This window comes from Rousettus aegyptiacus, unplaced genomic scaffold (assembly GCF_014176215.1).
Source record: "Rousettus aegyptiacus isolate mRouAeg1 unplaced genomic scaffold, mRouAeg1.p scaffold_m13_p_3, whole genome shotgun sequence".
Taxonomy (NCBI): Eukaryota; Metazoa; Chordata; class Mammalia; order Chiroptera; family Pteropodidae; genus Rousettus; species Rousettus aegyptiacus.
In genome coordinates this window covers 153,140,287-153,158,814 of record NW_023416306.1, presented here as the reverse complement: position 1 = coordinate 153,158,814, position 18,528 = coordinate 153,140,287, and the positions used below count along the sequence as shown (strand labels likewise).

Genomic DNA, 18,528 nt, shown 5'->3' with positions numbered 1-18,528 from the left:
TTTTAGTTGGGATTTTACAACCAAAGACAGTGAGCAAATATATACATTAATAACTACATGCCCAATTTGCTATAGTATTTGGGGTTTGATGAGCAAGGAGAAGACAAGTGGATAAGAGAGAAGTGGGATCAGGAGAAATATGTTGTGTATGCCCCAGATGTGGCAAAAAATAACCTCACCACCTAGTCGGGTGTGGATAACACTAAATCAAGAATCAAGAGCTAAAATTTAGTTTTATTCTTGCCATTACTCATTTTATGATTCCTCGGTACTTTTCTTTTTCTCTAAAAGTAGAGATGGCCCCCGTAAAATTATAAGCTTTTCTAACATGCTAATACTACCACTCTTTAAAAAAAAAAAAAAAAACTTATTGTCACAGTACACGCAACCCCCTAAATGCAAACAACATATGGACCATTTTTCAGATTTCTCTGATGTAATCATCTCGTATGAGATCATTGGCTGGGGTAGTCTTCATTCCAGCCCTGCCCAGCTTTCCGATTGGACAAAATAAGTCATTCTTTTGATGGGTTCTGCTTTTCTTTTTCAGATGAAGGTCAGCTCTATGCCTTTGGATCTGATTATTATGGCTGCATGGGGGTGGCTAAGGTTGCTGGCCCTGAAGTACTAGAACCCATGCAGCTGAATTTCTTCCTGAACAATCCAGTGGAGCAGGTCTCCTGTGGGGATAATCATGTGGTTGTTTTGACACGAAACAAAGAAGTCTACTCTTGGGGCTGTGGGGAATATGGTAGGTGTGGCCTTGCCTCTGTCCACTTATTCCTAGGCACACAACCTGACTTGACACTTCAGTGCATCAAAACACATCATGCAGCCTCTACTTGAGAAGTGTTAATTCAGTAAAAAAAATCTTATAGAATGTTTTCCTTGGGAAGGAGTCCCTCATTTTAATGATTTTTGTTTTATGTGTGTCTCAGGACGACTGGGTTTGGATTCAGAAGAAGATTATTATACACCACAAAAGGTAAAATTAGAAGCAACTTCTTCCTAAAGCCTGTCTAGGTCACACAGTCACATGTCCTCTTTCCCTGACTCCTCATATCGAGGTGTTTTATTTCTGAAATATTTTGTATCTGGGACACTGACAATCCAGGATTCCTGATTTAGCACTGTGCAGTCTTGTCATCTGACTAAATCATGAAAAAGTTAAGAAAGAGGATACATACACTGTGGACACTTGGGAGTCACATCTTAACTCGGGAATTAGAGCTAAAATCGTCTTGTACAGTGAAAAAGTCACATTGAGCTAAATACACCCTGGAAAATTCCTTGGAAGGATATTGGCAAGTAATGTATTGTCTCAACCCAACAGCCATTTCCTCCTCCTATTTCCACAGTTGAACACTAGATGAAATAGTTCTTTTTATTTAGCACTGCACTAGCTGACACAGGAGCTGAAACCAACTGAGGGAAGAGCACAGTCACATATTCTTACATCCACCCTAGTGCACGAGCTTGCCCACTCAAAGGTTGACCATAATCAACTATACCATTCACTAGAACGTTTATATTTTTAAAATTAACTTACCTATTTGTGGGACTATTCTCAATGGGATTCCCGGCTATTCCTGTTCTCCTGAAAAGGCTATAGTAGAAATTTTGAGGTTTAAGTTTTTAGACATCCATCATGTCCACCCACCAGTTTCTAGCCCTGTCTAGTTAGCTGCAGAGGGATATGAGCCTTTGGAAGTCCTGGCTGGTACCTCAGTATTCTTATTTCCTCACTTATAATATGACCAGACTGGGACCCCACAGGGCCACAGAACTTCTTTTATAACTGTTCTGGGGGTTTCTGCTTCAGAGGACAAAATCGGCAATGGGGAGTGAAGCTTCTCCTTTCCCAGTGTCACCTGAGAAGTTCTAAGTAAGACCTATTGCTAAAACAAACTTTGGGGTTATCCATTTAGCTAACCTGGAACTATCTTCTGTTACTTTATTATAAAACTTGAGCTTCTTATTGAAAACAGTAGCCCCTAAGCTGCAGTGCATATCTGAATAGAACAACCTTTACTTCCCTGTTGCATTCTGCTAAATGTAGGACATCACTTTCGAAAGAATTTAAAGGCTTTTTCCTGATATAAGTTATATCTAGGGGATTTTTGTTTTTTCTTACAGGTGGATGTTCCCAAGGCCTTGATTATTGTTGCAGTTCAGTGTGGCTGTGATGGGACATTTCTGCTGACCCAGTCGGGCAAAGTGCTGGCCTGTGGACTCAATGAGTTTAACAAACTGGGTCTGAATCAGTGCATGTCTGGAATCATCAACCATGAAGTGGGTACCTCCTTTGGTGTCCTAACCACATTGTCAGAATTTCTTTGGGAATGCTGTTATTGGTTAGTGACCATGGAATTTGACTTAAGAATAAAGTGAGGATCTCATTATGTTCAGCAAAAGAAGCTAGCCACAAAAGAGTACATATTATATAATTCCAATAGTATGAATTTTAAGAACAGGCAAAATTAACTTAGAAGTTAGAATAGTGGTTACTTTTGGGAGAAGGGGCATGGGTATTAACAGAAGGGGTGGGAGAGGGATTCTAGGATGATGGGAATGGTCTGTATCTTGATCTGGCGGTGGTTTTACATTTATAGGCATACAGAAAAATGTATCAAGCTATATAATATTTTATAGTATGTTATACCTTAAAAAAAATTGATTACAGAGAATCATGAAGGATTCAGGTTCTGCTTTATCACCGAAGTAGATGCAAAAAAATCAACATTATGAAAACAAATATATTTCCAAGCATCACTGCCCTGGAGAGGTTTTTTTATATTTATTACTCCCAAATCACTGATCCTGTACAGATTTATTAACTATAATTACCATTCACCTCCTTCAAGAATGTCATGAAATTCACCACTGATATTAAGTCTTAGTCTCCTCTTTGTGTTAGTATGATGAGTTTTTATCATTTTCTAAAGAATTAAATTAAGAGACAGCTCCACACACACACACACGAAAGCTCATTGCACCTAATTGCACCTAACAAAGTTGACAATAATTAAGAATTTTTAGAGCAATCTCTGATGTAGTGATTCTCAAATAGAGGAGTACAAATTTTGGGTAAGTCTAGAGAGGGTGTCTTTGTGGTTCAAAAAGGCATTAGTGCCCCCTGATCCATGTTTTCACTTCCCAAGGTTTTGGTTTCCCACAGTCAACCACAGTCCAAAAACATTAAATGGAAAATTCCAGAAATAAACAATATATAAATTTTAAATTGCACATTGTTCTGAGTAGCATGATGAAATCTGAAGTTTTCCTGCAATTGGCTTAAAAGGCATTTTGGTCATTATAACAATATTCTCAGCCTGTTTACTCCTTGATTTTTTTTATCTCATAAGTCTCCACTTGTTTTAGGCATACCACGAAGTTCCCTACACAACCTCCTTTACCTTGGCCAAACAGTTGTCCTTTTATAAGATTCGTACAGTTGCCCCAGGCAAGACTCACACAGCTGCTATTGATGGTGAGTTGATTTACAGCTGTACACAGGCCTTAGTAGTTAAGGCTCTTTTTTTCTATCAAGTATTAGCTTTTCTTAACAATATATATATTATTCTCCTTTCCCCCTAGAATCCAGGATTATCTCATTAACAAATAAAGGTATTCAAATAAATGTTTTTTTGATAATTGTCATAAATGCATAATCAATATGTGCCTTAATGAGAATGCCACACCTACAATTCCAGGCAACTAATGTCTCTAATTGTACCACCTGTAAGTTTTCTAAGGTAGTACCCATTTTCTGCATTTAAGATACAGTATTAGAAAATACAGTATTGAGTCTCTTCTGGCTCTAATTGGTCGTAGTTCTAGATACCTTAGCTGCCCTAGATCTAGCTACATTTGTATATATACTCTAACAACCAGAAGCTAGTCCTTGGAACTCTGCATTGGCTGCATTTTCCCCTGTGTTCCATGACCCATTTGTGCCCGGTTATTTATTTTTGCTTCTCTCTCAGAGCGAGGCCGGCTACTGACCTTTGGCTGTAACAAATGTGGACAACTGGGAGTTGGAAATTATAAAAAGCGCCTGGGGATCAACCTGTTGGGGGGACCCCTAGGTGGGAAGCAAGTGATCAGGGTCTCCTGTGGTGATGAGTTTACCATTGCTGCCACTGATGGTGAGTCTGTAAACATCCTTTCAAGCTTTCTGGTAGTGACTGTGTTTTAATTTTTGGTTGAGAAAGAAATGGACCGGTTATTTGTGTAGCTGCATATGTTTACCATTTTATTTGTATTAAATTGGTAGCCAGTTGTGCATATGGAGCTTCATTAACTTGTCATGTGTCCAATATAGTGATTGTTTTAAAAAAAAATCAGGTTTCTAAATAATGGTAGGTTAATATTCTAAGTACCTATTTTTTTTTTTTATTTTAACTTTTTGGTAAGATTTTTTAAGAATTATTAAATATTTATGTATATACTTTTCTCAGCACCATATGGCTTTCAATAAATATTGGCTAGGTGGCTGGAAAGGAGACCAACATAGTTTAACCTTGCTTTTTGGTTGAGGTCAGCTGCACTGCAGTGATGTCCTTAGGAAGTGCTAAGGCTTGAAGAGTTGTATACTGTGTGCTTCTCAGCTTTCTGAATTGGTCTGAATTTTCTCCTCTCATAGCTGTTTCTTCTCCACAGCATCTTCTTGCTCCTGTCACTGCTTCTCTTTACTGCCACTTCTGCTAGTATTCATTTCCTTCCCTCTTTCTTCTTTCTTTTTTTTCTCTTTTTGCTCTCTTCTTCCCGTATTACCTTCTGAACTTTTTTGATTTTTGCAGCTACTTCTTTCCTGTGACTGGTAAAGAACAAACAAATCACATTTCACCTCCTTTTTTTTTTTTTTTTTTTTTAAACTCATTTCAGCTTTTTTTTTTTGGTGTTCATGCTCTGAGATGTCTTTGTTTTCTTTTGGTCTGTGCCTGTTGGTTACACATGAGGGATCCAGGGATGCCATCAGATATGTGAACCAGCTTTCAGAATGGCACATTAACCTTCCCTGCTTGTCCCAAAACAAAGGATTTTAGGAAGCAAACTGTTTATGTCAAATTAGATAAATGGAAATGTTACCTGGAAAGACAAAGTCAGGATGTCATTAAGAATTCAATTTAGTGTAGCAAGTTCAGTAGCACTTTTCCAACAGGTCTTCAAAGAGGTGATGTTCCTTCAATAGACACGTGTACTTCATGAGTTAAACTTCAGAATGAGGGGTATAGAATTGGATTCTGTGGCTGGGTTTAGTACCTCTTGATAAATGTTGCTGGATTCTTATGAACTGTACTAGATCACCTCATTCATACAGCAAACAAACTGAGTGCTTACTATGTGCCAGGCCCTCTTTTAGGCTCTAGGAATACAGAAGTGAGTCTCAGGAAGTCCTTATTCTCAAGGAGCTCACAATCTAGTAGGGTAGGGGAGGCATCCATATAAATAGGCTAGTACAGGCAGCTAGATTAGGTGCTGTGATGGCAGTATCCACCTCCTCTAAACCCTGGAGTGCCCAGAGCTCAATCCTTCTCTCTCTCCACCTTCTGTCTCCCCCTTCAATCTCTAAGTGAGCTCATTACCTTAAGTTCCCCTATACACTGGTAACTTTATGTTACCACCCCTGACCTCCACACCCACATACTCAGCAGCCCCTCACTAAGATGTTTAAAGATAAGGTGCCTTTATAGCCCAGTGTTCCCAGGTCAGTTCAGATTCATGCCTATTGTCCTGGCTTAATCATCAGTATCACCCTCCCCTTTTCATTGCCAGTTTAGAAAAAAAAAAGTGCAGCTTGCTGCCTGCATTAATTCGATTTTACATAAACACACTCTTTTAAGCTGATGTAAATCTAACTGGTTTTCAATGTGAAAATAAAATGTAAAAACTGTTCTTGGAGTTATTTCTAAACAGAACTTGTCTCTAATCCTAATATAACAGAAATATGTACATAAACCAGATTTATCAAAGGAATCTTCAGCTCACAACTGTTCAAGAACGATGTTGACATTACACTATGTTTTCCAGGATTTAATGTTTTTAGCGATTGAGAATTACTATATTTTGTAAATGGAAATACCACTGTTAAAAATAGAATGCCATGAATAAAGTGATGTCATTTGTTTCCAAAGACTATTGATAGACTAGAGTGATGCGAAAATAATAATAAAGGGAGCTATTTCATGGCAAACTTTGGGGGTAAGGTTAGGACTGTAATCCGCGAGTTATCTTGGAATAAACGCTGCAGCCACAAGTGCCGCCAGTGAGTATTCTCCAGGCAAACAGGAAGTGGGTTAAAAAATGTCCTGATTTGGATGAGAAAAAACAGGCATCTCAACCTTACTATAGTTAAAATCAAATTTCTGATTTTCTGTACAAACCTGTTCTACCTGCAACCTTCCCTTCTCAGTAAATGGCAGCTCCATCCTACACCCAACATCCCATCTAACAGTAAACCTATTGATTATCTTTAGAATATATCTAGCCACTTCTCAGCATCTTTACTACAACTGGGCTTCCTCCTTTTACCCTTGGTCCCCTGCATTTGATTCTCCTCATGGTAGCCAGAGGAATTTTTTAAAAATACCCATTGCTCAAAACTTCTACTGGTTTTCTCTTTCAATAAAAACCAAAGTCATTACAGTGGCCTACATAACCCTCCATAATCAAACCATGTCTCGTCTGTTACTTTGCTCCAGCTGCAGAGGCCTCTTGTTCCTTGTTCGTGATGCTCACGTTTCCCACGCAGCACTTGCTGTTTCCTGTGCCTGGAAAGCTCTTCCCCTAGATATTCACATGGTGCTCTCCCTCGTTCAGTCATGTCTCTGCCAAGTGTCAACAAGTATTTCTCTGATTATCCTATCCAAAATAGTACTCCACTGTTATTTTTATTTCCACTTATTTTTCTTTACCATTTGTCTTTCTTCATAACACTTACTACCTGAAGTATTATTTTTTTATTTATCAATCTCATTCCACTAGAATCCGTTCCAAAAGGGCAGCAACTGTTTCATTCACTGCTCTGTCCCCAGCACCTTCAGCAGAGCCTGTCCTGAGGTAGATGTCTAATATTTGAATGAATGATCAAAAAAAGTTATTGCCTGAGTGAATGAACAGATGGCAGTACATAGGAGTGGTGATTTTTACCTCAGCGGCATCAGGAGTTGTTTAGGTTTACACGGGGTTCCCTTGTTTCATGCATAGTAGAAAATCTTTCTAGCTCTAAGGCGTAAAGATCGAGAACCCAAAGAGCTGGGAAGTTGGTGTTCTGTTAAACTATCTGCTCTTCCTTTTTTTCTAGATAATCACATATTTGCCTGGGGCAATGGTGGTAATGGTCGCCTGGCAATGACCCCCACAGAGAGACCTCATGGCTCTGATATCTGTACCTCATGGCCTCGGCCTATTTTTGGATCTCTGCATCACGTCCCGGACCTATCTTGCCGTGGCTGGCACACCATTCTCATTGTTGGTAAGGGTTTCGTATCTTTGGGTTGGAGTGGTTTTGATAGAGAATAGACTCACACTCACTCCTAAGGTACTGCTGGCTGTGGAAACACAAGTATCACTTCTGTAAATCTTTAGTGATACCATGCCTAGTAGTAAGAACAGAACAATGTCACTTCCTAAGCTTTGTCATTTACCACTTCTTGATCATTTTTTAAAAAATCTTTGGGCTCTGCCCTCTTGCCAGAAATTTGTTGTTTCTAGTCCTCTACTAATTAATTTGTTGTCTGTGTTCATGCTGTTGTAAGAAACATTTAGCCTCCATTTATTTATTCATTTATTTAGCCTTCAGCACCTGGTACTCCCAGGTGGTCTCCCATCCAAGTACTAACCAGGCCTGACCCTGCTTAGCTTCTGAAATCAGGATTGGGCACTTAGGGTAGCATGGCTATAAACCAGCTAGTATACCTTTAAAAAGAACCTTTCTGCATAAAGATTACTTTGCTAATCTGAATGATAAAGGCTTGCATGAGGGTTTATACATCTCTTCTTTTTGATTAGTGGTTCACAACCTTGGCTGCACATTAGAATCCCCTGAGGAGCTTTTGGAAATCCCAGTATTCTCACCAATTAAGTCAGAATTTCTGGGGTAGGACTTGAGCATTGTTATTTTCTAAAGTTCGCCAGGTAGTTTCAAAAAACAGTTAAGATGGAGAATTACTATTATACATAGTCAGTATAGTTAGAGTAGCGAGGGATACTTGCCTTATGACGTTAATATCTGAAACAAGTAATTTTAAGTTATCTGGAGTGAGAGATAGCAATTATCTCCTACATTAGCTAGCTCTCTGTCCTAGGCTTCTCACTTTTTTTGCCTGTAGCCGTTTGTAATGCATATCTGTTGAATATTTTTCCTCAGAGAAAGTATTGAATTCTAAGACCATCCGTTCCAACAGCAGTGGCTTATCCATTGGAACTGGTAAGTAGCAGTGTCTCAGATACCAGGAGTCTTGCTTGTGAGGTATGGATTTTTGGTTTAGAGTACATGCGGTCTCCAAAAAGGAAATAGGAAATTCCTCATTTCTTTAGGAAATGAAGAATATGGTGATCAAAAGGGAGAATCATATTTTGGTGGATTTCACAGTAAGTTACATTGCAGTCAGAGGGAGAGTCCATCACTACAACCAAGCATATGGAAATAATTAAGTGGCTTGCCCAACATTGCAGTATGACTTATGTATCGTTCCTTTCCCTACTATGCTTAGGGGCATATTCTGTCTACCCTGTACTTCCATGGTATTCCCAGGGGTATTTCAGTCCTTAGAAATGGTTCTTCAAAACAGGCCCCCAGAATTAAAAGTTGGCTAAACTTTCAAGTGTAGGAAAATTAGCCCAAGGTTCTGATAGTTTTCCTTTGGCTACTTTCTTCATGGTGCTCTGTTATTTGGGACCGTGCCAGGAAATTGAACCTGTGTTCTTTTTTGGTTTTCCATTTGCTAGAATACCTGTCCTATAGTCTTTGATGTCTCAGAACTTGGATTCTGATATTTTGTGGAATTAAAACAGATAAAGTCCCAGAATAAAAGTAGATTAATCTTCCAAAAGAAATAGTTGAAATCTGATTTAGGCTGTTGACCTTTCTTTTACACACACATGCACACATCATCCCTTATTTTAGTTTCCGTTAGTAATCCATTGCTCAGCATTTACTTGTGCATGTCAATCTTTCGCAAATGATAAAATATCTTTTTGCCAAGCACAGCTGTTCTATTAGAGCTTTATTTTTCTAAAATAGTATTTAAAGGAAAATAGTATTTAAGATTAAAAGCTCACATCAATTGGCTGGAAAATGTAAACTTCATAAGGGCAGAGATTTTTGTCTTTTTTATTCATTAATTGTATCCACATTGCCTAGAGTGCCTGGCAAATGGTAAATGCTCAATATATGTGTGTTGGTTGAATATGTTACAACCAGCCAATGGAATATTATACAAGAGTGAAAATGAGCATCTACAAATATTTCCATAATGTGAAATATAAAAAGCAAGTTGGAACAAGCTACATGCCTTTTTAATAAGTACAAAAGCCAGCAAAAATAAGTAATATGTTGCTTAAGGATACATTAACATGTGATAAAGCTTTTTTTTTAAAGAAATGATAAATACAAAATTAAACAGTGGTTACATCTGGATAGGAGGCCAGAGAGGGAAGGAATTTACAAGGCAGGTAGAGTGTTATAGATAATATTCTAGTTCAGTACTGTCCCATAGATCTTCCTGCAACAATGGAAATGTTCTATGTCTGTGCTGTCTGGTATAATAGCCACCAGCCACAAGTAGCTGCTGTGACTGGGGAACTGAATTTTCAATCTTAAATAGCCATATATGACTAGTGACTACAATATTGGAAAATACGATTCTATTTAAGTGGTAGATTCGTATATGTTTGTTAGGCATCAAAACTTATACATATGTTAAAAATAGTCTTATGTATATCTCAAATATGACATAATTTTTAAAAGCCATTTAAAACAAAAAACAAGTTTCAGAGCTTATTTTGGCATCTACAGTTCTGCTTCTGTAGGACCACACCATCAGTCCTCAAGCCAGTGTAGCTGATGATCATAACCAGTCCTTTACCTTTAACTTTAGACTATACCACGCAATTTTTTTTTTTCAGCTTTGGCAAATTTACTTTTTAAATTATATTTTCCTTTGGCCCATATTGAAATTCAATTTCATTTCTTGACTGCACATCAGCTAACCTTCATTAAGGTAACTTGGAATATGCTACATGAAAGACCCAGCCGTCATATTTTAAAAATTTTAACAAATAGTTATCAAAGAATTTAATGATTGAAGATTTCTCCATTCAGATGTTTCCCCAGAAAGGGAGTTAGTGATGAGTTTATTTGGCATCTTTAAGTGGTGTTTGGGTCAAATGTGAGAGCTCTGTATCTAAGATGAACCTCTGTGGAGGATGCTGGAATCTGGATGTATCTAAAGCGTGAGTGCTAGATTTGGTGAGCTATGGTGGGAGTGAGTGTTCAGTTATGCTTTAGAACATTGATCATCTGCTGTGAACATATGGATAAGCAAGTTTGGAAAGTAGAAATGAATATCATTAAGAAGATACTGATATACACTACCTTGTGTGAAAACTAAAAATTTAGTCCCAAATATCTGACTCACACTGTTGCTCTTTCATTCATGCAACTCTAGTAACTGATCCAGGGGTCAGTGGGGCTAAAGATGGTAAATCTTTCTTGCTGCATAGCAAAGCTTTCTATTCCTGTGCTGTGTATCTGTCAGTGGTTCAGAGCTCTAGCCCGGGAGGCGGCGGCGGCGGTGGCGGTGGCGGTGGTGGGGGAGAAGAGGAGGACAGTCATCAGGAATCTGAAACTCCTGATCCAAGTGGAGGCTTCCGAGGAACAATGGAAGCAGACCGAGGAATGGAAGGTTTAGTCAGTCCCACGGAGGCCATGGGGATCAGTAGTGGGGCCAGCAGCTCCTGTCCTGGCTGGCTTCGAAAGGTAATTCCTTTGGTAGAGGTACCTGAGATAAAATGTCAGGCCCTTTGCATGGACTAGAAAGGCGTTGTCAGAATCTCTCAGTTTCCCATTGTCCTAGTCACATGTTTTGTAGCAGGCATCTAGATTTCTGATTTCTACTTGGAACAAAATCACCAAATCTCTAATCCTTTTTTTTTCCTGACAAGAAGAGATACAGAATGTTCTCATACCTAGATTTCTTAAACGAATGTAAATTAATACTACCTTCCTTGAAGGCAGTTTTTGTAATGTATGTGTGCAAAGATTAAGCTTATAAATTCTGTAATGTGGTTTGTAGAAGTGGAATATTGTGGCAGTGGGAATGCCTTAAAACAGAAATGGATTATGAGAGTTAAAGTGCAGACAGTAAAAATGTTGGAGTATATTTATTTATGTAGAAAGTTGGTTATAGCATATGTCTATGCAGAAAAGTATGGAATATGTATAGTATGATCCCATTCTTTTAGAAAATATGTAACACACAGAAGACTCTACTATGGAGACTATATATATTGATCATTTTAACATTGGTATCTGTGAATAATGGGATCTCTGGTGACTAACCATCACCTTTTGCCCATCTGTACTTTTTCATTTGCTACAGTGTATGTTTATAGTTTGTGAAATTTTAAATTTTTTGCTAAAAGAATAAATTTACAGCTGCCTATATAATAACTTGATAACTAAACTCGGTAGCTGTGTAGGAGTATGAATGGAGGAAGCAGCACACGGTCCTCTCTACAGTGTCAGCCTCAGCCTTTAGAAGCCTGGCAGTTGGCCTTGCTAACATCACCTTAGAGGTTCCCAACTCACTGAATAGCCTGTGTAGAATAAGTGTGTTGGGGAAACATGCCAGACGCTCCAAACCGTGTTCTTGAATTTGAATTCATATCACTGTAACCCCTTAAAGGAAGGGATGGCTGACTGTGGACAGGTAGGGTGCTATGTTATAACCACGACTGTCCTGCTCCACTAGAGGGTGCTGATGTCACAACAGAGTGAAAGCTATAGCAAGAAAGGAATTTGGGAGAAAGTAAATGACTCAAAACTGATGAAATTCTTTCTCTTATACATAGGAGCTGGAAAATGCAGAATTCATTCCCATGCCTGACAGCCCATCTCCCCTAAGTGCAGTTTTTGCTGAAACTGAGAAAGATACTCTGCCCTATGAAGAGCTGCAAGGACTCAAAGTAGCCTCTGAAGCACCTCCAGAACACAAGCCCCCAATAGCAGCCTGGGTAACTGAGCTTTTTGCCTTTGGATCTGAACTAAGTAATAGTGGCTGTGAGCTCTGCCCAGTTCTCTTGGCCTCACTCTCTGCTCTAGTGTCATTGGTCTCCCAGCTGCCCTGTATCAGCTCATTGTACTGTCTGTTTAGTGGTGTCTAAAGCCTCTACTGAAGGATAAACTGAGTTGTCTTAGAAAAGTATTTACCCTTTCACATTTCTTCCAGGCTAATACCTTTCTACTCCAGAGGACTGTCTTTTCTCTTTGCCTCAGAAGTATCAAAATTGAAATTCCAAAATTCAAATCCAGTTTTTCATGACACTGCTAGGATGGGTAGTCTAGTAAGGTATACGTAATCTTCATAGAAATCAAATTGTGGTAGATATTTCAATAAAACTGTAAACCATAGGTCATCAAACTTTTTCTATAAAGGTCCACACATTATTTTAGGCTTTATGGACTGTACAGTCTCTTTTTTAGCGATACCACTTTAACATGGTAGCACAAAAGCAGCCATAGATAATACATAATGAAAGAACTTGCTTAATGTTCCAATAGAAGTTTTTTTTACAGAAACAGGCAGTAGGTCTAATTTGGCCTGTGGACAGTCTTATACTGACCCTTGCTATAAACAAGGTACAGTATCAGAAGGGAAAAGAATTCAGACAAGGAACATTGAAAAGCTTCCCAGAAGAGCTAATAAAACCTTTGAAACTTAAAGGCGAATGTTTTAATTTTTCTTTCAATTAGCCATCTTGACTTGGTGATCCTGTTTACTGAACACCTCTCAAATTCTTCTAAAGTGTGATCCACTACATTTCATGAATATTGACCCTTTGGATCACAGTGTCCTCACTGTGATCAGAAAATCTTGTTCCAAACTAAATCATGCTTTCTCCCACTTCAGCATTTTAAATGGGAAAATAACAGTACACTTTAAAATTTTCACAAAGTCCTTCAAAATAGATGATTGTTCTTTTACCTTAGCATAACAGAGACTGAGGCATTGAGAGTTCTCTTGCCCTGTTATGTTAGAGCCAGGTGCTCTTATAATCATGTCAGTTTTCTGTTTCTCTTGCATTTATTTTGTGTGTGTGTGTATATATATATATATATGTTCTATTTGATTACGTTAAAAGTAAAATCTGATAGCGCTTACAGAAAATTTGGATTGGGGAGCTGTGGCATCTGGGCAGAACCTCCTGTGATCTTTCTGTCTTCACTCTTTAGCCACCACAGCTGAATCCTGCAGGAACATGTGCTGGGAAGGGAACACCAGTGACACCTCTGTGTGCGTGCAGCACTCTGCAGGGCGAGGTCGAGAGGTTGCAGGGTCTGGTGTTAACGTGTCTGGCTGAACAACAGAAGCTACAGCAGGAAAACCTCCAGATTTTTACTCAACTACAGAAGCTGAACAAGAAATTAGAAGGAGGGCAGCAGGTGAGCATTAAAAGAACAATTCAGTTTCTAATTCTGTTTTGAAGAATCACACAAAACAGCAAGGACAGCATAAACTTACTCCTTTACAAGTACTTACCTTTTGAAGATGTGACTTTCATAATTAATCCCAGAAGCCCTGGGCCTTGTTGAAGCACCTAGGTTGAATTATTTTTATCATCTAACTTCCATCATTTTTTGTTAATTTTTGTTTTTTCTTTCCTTCTTATTATGGAAAACCTTAAACATTACAGTTCAGTTGAGTACCCATATATCCACCATCTAGATTCAACAGTTGTTAACATGTTGCTATATTTGTTTCAAGTGTGTGGGGGAGGAGGTATATTTATTTATTTGTATTTTGTTAACTCCTTTTCAATAGCCTCGCCCCTGCCCCCCATACATTATTACACATATCCAAAAATGAAGACATCATTCTCCTGGATAACTATAATACTATTATCACACTTAACAAAATTAACACTGATTTTAATTTTCATTGGCCACATAGTTGATTCTCAAATTTTCCCAATTTCTTCAAAAAAATGTTCTTTATAACTGTTTTTATCAGAATCCAGTCAAGAATCCCACATTATATTATTATGTCTCCTGTTTTTCTGAATCTAGAACAATTTCTTTCACCACCATCACCCTTTTTTAATTTTCGTGGCATTGACTTGAAAAAATGGGGTCAGTTGTTTAACAGAATATCCCACTTTCTGGATTTGTCTTATTTTCTTAGAACATTGCTTAACTTGTTCTTTCATTACTTAGAAGTTAGACTTAAGCCTCAATTAGAGTTAAGGTAAACATTTTTGGTAAAAATTCTTCACAGGTGATGCTGCATGCATTGCTTTTTATTATTTATTTATTTTTTTGCATGCATTGTGTGTAAAGAGCCATTGTGTTACTCTATACAGAGTGAACTAGGGTGGAGAAATATAATTCAGCCCTTGGGTTTACCATTTACCAGCTTTGTGTGTTTGGACAAATTACTTTATTTCTATGAGACCTGGTTTCTCACCTAAAAGGAGAAAGTAACACCACTCATGTTGTATGGTTGTTTTGAGGATTAAATGAAATAATGTCTATGAAGATACTTTGGCAAATAATCCACATACTTGAGGTAAGCATGGAGGGACTGGCAGCTGGCAGGAAGAATATTTTTCTTCGAGCTGTCTCAATTTTAAAACTGAGAGTTTTGAATCCCAGAAAATTGTGCAGTCCTGAGCAAACCAGGACAATTTGTCATCCTACCTGCAATAAATGTAAAGGTGTAGACTTTCCTTAAGGTAGCATTATGTTTCCCACAAAACTAGCTACAGATCTTTAGAGGTTGACATTAAAAATCTAGTTCTGAACTGCTGTGACTAGATGGCAGTCTTGTTAATGTGGAACTGTGTTTTACCTGGACAGGTGGGGATGCATTCCAAAGGAACTCAAACAGCAAAGGACGAGATGGAAATGGATGCAAAGCCTGATTTAGATTCAGATTCCTGGTGCCTCCTGGGAACAGATTCCTGTCGACCCAGCCTCTAGTCTCTTGAGCCTGTATAGCCTCCAGGAAACTGGGATCCAAAGGACTTCACAGCACACTTACTGAATGCAGAGAGCGCTTTCCTGGCTTTGTTCACTTGCAGACAAGGAGCGCAAGACAGAGGCTCTGAAGCACTTTCCATGTACACTTGGAGAGTGGCAATGCCTATTAGATAGGATCTAGGAGTGGTTTGGTTTTGGAGAATGGAAGGGCCCCGTGGCCCTGGCTTTGTCCTCAGTGACTGCCATAGCAACAGCAGCTCCGTACCTCATCTCGTGATCCCACCTTTGAAGAGGAGACACAATGCTCACCTTAATTTTGCTGGTAGCAGCTTATATCCTATTTATCATTTTCATCATTAATTGGAAGCTGCCTTGGGAATTCAACACCAGGCATTGCACCTCTGGGTGGAGGATGGAAAAGTATAAAGCCGGAGTGGGCTGGATCCAGGCGTGGCCCATCTAGGGTCATCTGAAGAGTGACGAAGGGTTCTGAGCCTGCTCAGGAGGCCCAAGTCCAGGAAAATATGTCCAGTGGAGTCAGTCTAGGGTTTATTTTCAGAAAGTTCAGTAACTTCATGCAGCTAAATGCTTTAGGAGGAAAAGTAGGCTTAGATTGCTTTTCCTCTGAGGGTTAATTGAAATTTCTTCAGTGAGGAGTAGAGAAAGAAGGGCAGGTCCCTCCTGATCACACAGCTAGAGTTTAAGGCTGTGGCTGATGCAGGGTGGGCTTTCCTAGATTTGGCAGATACCTCTAAGAGATGAGATGTCCCGTAGAGAATTGAGTCAGTGGGGCAGTAGAAATGGCCTTGAGAGAAAACCATGAGGGAAAGAAAGCCCTCCTTTAGCTGCCTCTACTTGGTATCTTTGAGAAGGCCTACAGTGACTGAGTCTTCTGCCCATGAGGCTGCTTCTTATGCCTCTGCCTTCATGGCTCTTAGGGTTCTAAGCTTGACATCAGCAGCCCCAACCACTCTCTTTCTGTATGTCTAGCCAGTATTTTACCCCTTTTGGTGTTTTATGAAGCCATATCAGTGAATCTGTATCATCTTTTCCTGTTTGAGTAGCCCAAAGCCAGCACCAAAACCTGGTAGTCCCTGAAGCCTAACAGAACAGGTACAACCTGCCAAGTGAAAGGAATTTGGCCAAGAGCTCCTTCTAATCCCATAGTCATTGTGTCCTGGTAGATAGGAGCAAGCTAACTTTCTCAAAGAGAGAAAGTGTCCTAGGAGCATTTGATGATTTTACTTAAGAATGTGAGCTCTCTGTTTCCACCTAGCCTTATGATAGTTTCCTGTGTTTTGGGTCACAGGAACTGCCTTGATGTGCCTCATATCCTACCTCCCTAGAAACAGCTACATTAATTTTGTTTCATTTTCCCTAAACCAAAATGAGTATCTGTTTAATATTTTGGAAGGACCGGTGCAATGGAAATTTTGCCATTTCCCTGAAACTGGTGATGTAAAGGCTGATGCTTGGGGAAAACCCCATGGCTGGGGATGGGCAACTCTGTTTAATGGGATCTTCTTTGGTTTGATGTTCCCATTGTTTTCTCAATTCTGGGAAGCCTAGTACAATGGTACTAATGTAATCACTGAAGCCTTTTCTTAAAATAAGGGAAGGGGCCAACCCTGGATTAAGCTACAAGTTCTGGGGACTTGGGGGTTTGCTATAAACCCTAACATGTAAGTGCAACTTTGTTTTTTGTTTTGTTTTTTTTTTTTAAGGACTGACTGGCCTTTCATTCCCCTGTATCCCTCATGCTCATCATCTCAGCAGGCCTGAGAGGCAGGGTCAGTTTGGGTGTTAAATCATGAGTATTGCTTCTGCTATGGAACTAAAGAACATGGGACGTTGCTGAGACTGTGGGATGGAAGTGAGCATTGAAGGGGGCAGTGAGAGCCCTGCTCTTGTCCAGAGGGGAGTTTTTCTCTAACAGTGGAATGCTGTGGTCGTTTTCTCCAGCATGTTCCCTTGGGAAGCCTAGGCGTGCTATTAATCTGGCTGAGAATCTAAGTTCCGTGCCTTAGAGACAATTTGCACTTTCCCAAATTGTGCCTGGGACAGCCATATGATTTTTCCCACCAAACAGCTATGCAAATGGAAACCAGCTCAAAGGTGGCAGCCATGCATTACATAAAAAGTGAAAGGTTAGGCAGCAGCAATGCCTTTGAATGGTTTTCTATAGCTAATTCCCTTAAATTTTGTCCTACTTTTCTTCTCAATGCAGTGCTAGGTGTAATTTCCAGTAGTATCGCTTTTGAGTTATAGTATAACCTGAGTTACTCCTCTGTTCTGACATTGTTGCTAAAAAACTAGCTTTTTATTAGCCAGATGTTTGAAAGATTGAGGGTGGAGTGGTTTGGCATTTCTGTTTTAAATAAACATTTAAACTCAAATCAGTGCTATGCCTCAGTCTGCGCATGGACCTTAGTCACTGGGAGTAAAACATTCAGATTCTAGGCCTTCTTGAATCTTTAATTCAGTGAGTATATAAATAAATGGTCTGTAACGGAAACAATGCAAAGGACATTTGCACAAAAATAATCTTTGCTTCTCCAATTTCTTTTTCTTGGTAACAGGATCATTTCTGTTGATGCAGCTTTTCCCCCACTAAAACTTCTAAAATATAGTGCTTTAATGCAGAGGGAGAAAGAAAATGAGCCATTAAAAGAGGAAGGATCACTTCTTGTACTTACCTCCCCAATCACTGATAATGCCTGTTTATGTTTATAAAAGTGTTTTCTCTCCAAGAGGTTAAATTGTATTTGGTCCCCCTGGCATAGTATAGCTAAGTGACCTCCTCTTGGCTGAGCATTTCACTAAAGTTTAAAGCGAAAGCAGCCTTAAACTCACATTTCATTTGGTTTGCCATATATTTGGAACAATTCTGGAGCGAAGATGTATTGTAAATAAACTCTTTCAAATGAGTATCCCTGGGCCTCCGAGGAATATTATTCATGATAGTGTCAGGACAAAGTGTATTGTAGTCAGGGCTACAAAATATGTTCCTTCTTGATGCAAAGCCAAAAACCATTTATTGCTTCAGCGATTATGGAAATACACATACTGATCACTAAACCTCACAGAATCATTAGGGAGAAAAACAGTATCACATCTCTGCTACCTCCTATGTCGTGAAGAGTGATAAATTGATGGCAAAAATGTTGGTCATAAGGTACTGTGCTGCATTAAATACACTGCTGTTAAGCATTCTCGGCAGGTCTACGTACAGTTTTAAGTGAATTGAGTTTCACCATGAGATTTTTTTCCCCACTGCTTAATCTTTTGAACTTTAAAATTTGTAATATTTACTTACATAAAAG

The 18,528-nt window shown here is 39.1% G+C and overlaps 1 protein-coding gene across 1 annotated transcript in view; it reads left to right on the top strand.

Annotated features, from left to right (window-relative positions):
* The window catches only part of NEK9 (NIMA related kinase 9), a 33,360-nt gene extending 15,225 nt beyond the window's left edge, over window positions 1-18,135 (top strand). The window contains exons 12-22 of the mRNA XM_016122572.2: window positions 551-751; window positions 939-985; window positions 2,137-2,292; window positions 3,382-3,490; window positions 3,987-4,148; window positions 7,307-7,477; window positions 8,372-8,431; window positions 10,764-10,984; window positions 12,079-12,240; window positions 13,460-13,669; window positions 15,083-18,135. Coding sequence (XP_015978058.2) covers window positions 551-751; window positions 939-985; window positions 2,137-2,292; window positions 3,382-3,490; window positions 3,987-4,148; window positions 7,307-7,477; window positions 8,372-8,431; window positions 10,764-10,984; window positions 12,079-12,240; window positions 13,460-13,669; window positions 15,083-15,205 — 1,622 coding nt within the window. The 3' untranslated portion in view covers window positions 15,206-18,135. The remainder of the gene's footprint in view (window positions 1-550; window positions 752-938; window positions 986-2,136; window positions 2,293-3,381; window positions 3,491-3,986; window positions 4,149-7,306; window positions 7,478-8,371; window positions 8,432-10,763; window positions 10,985-12,078; window positions 12,241-13,459; window positions 13,670-15,082) is intronic.
* The last annotated feature ends 393 nt before the right edge of the window (window positions 18,136-18,528 follow it).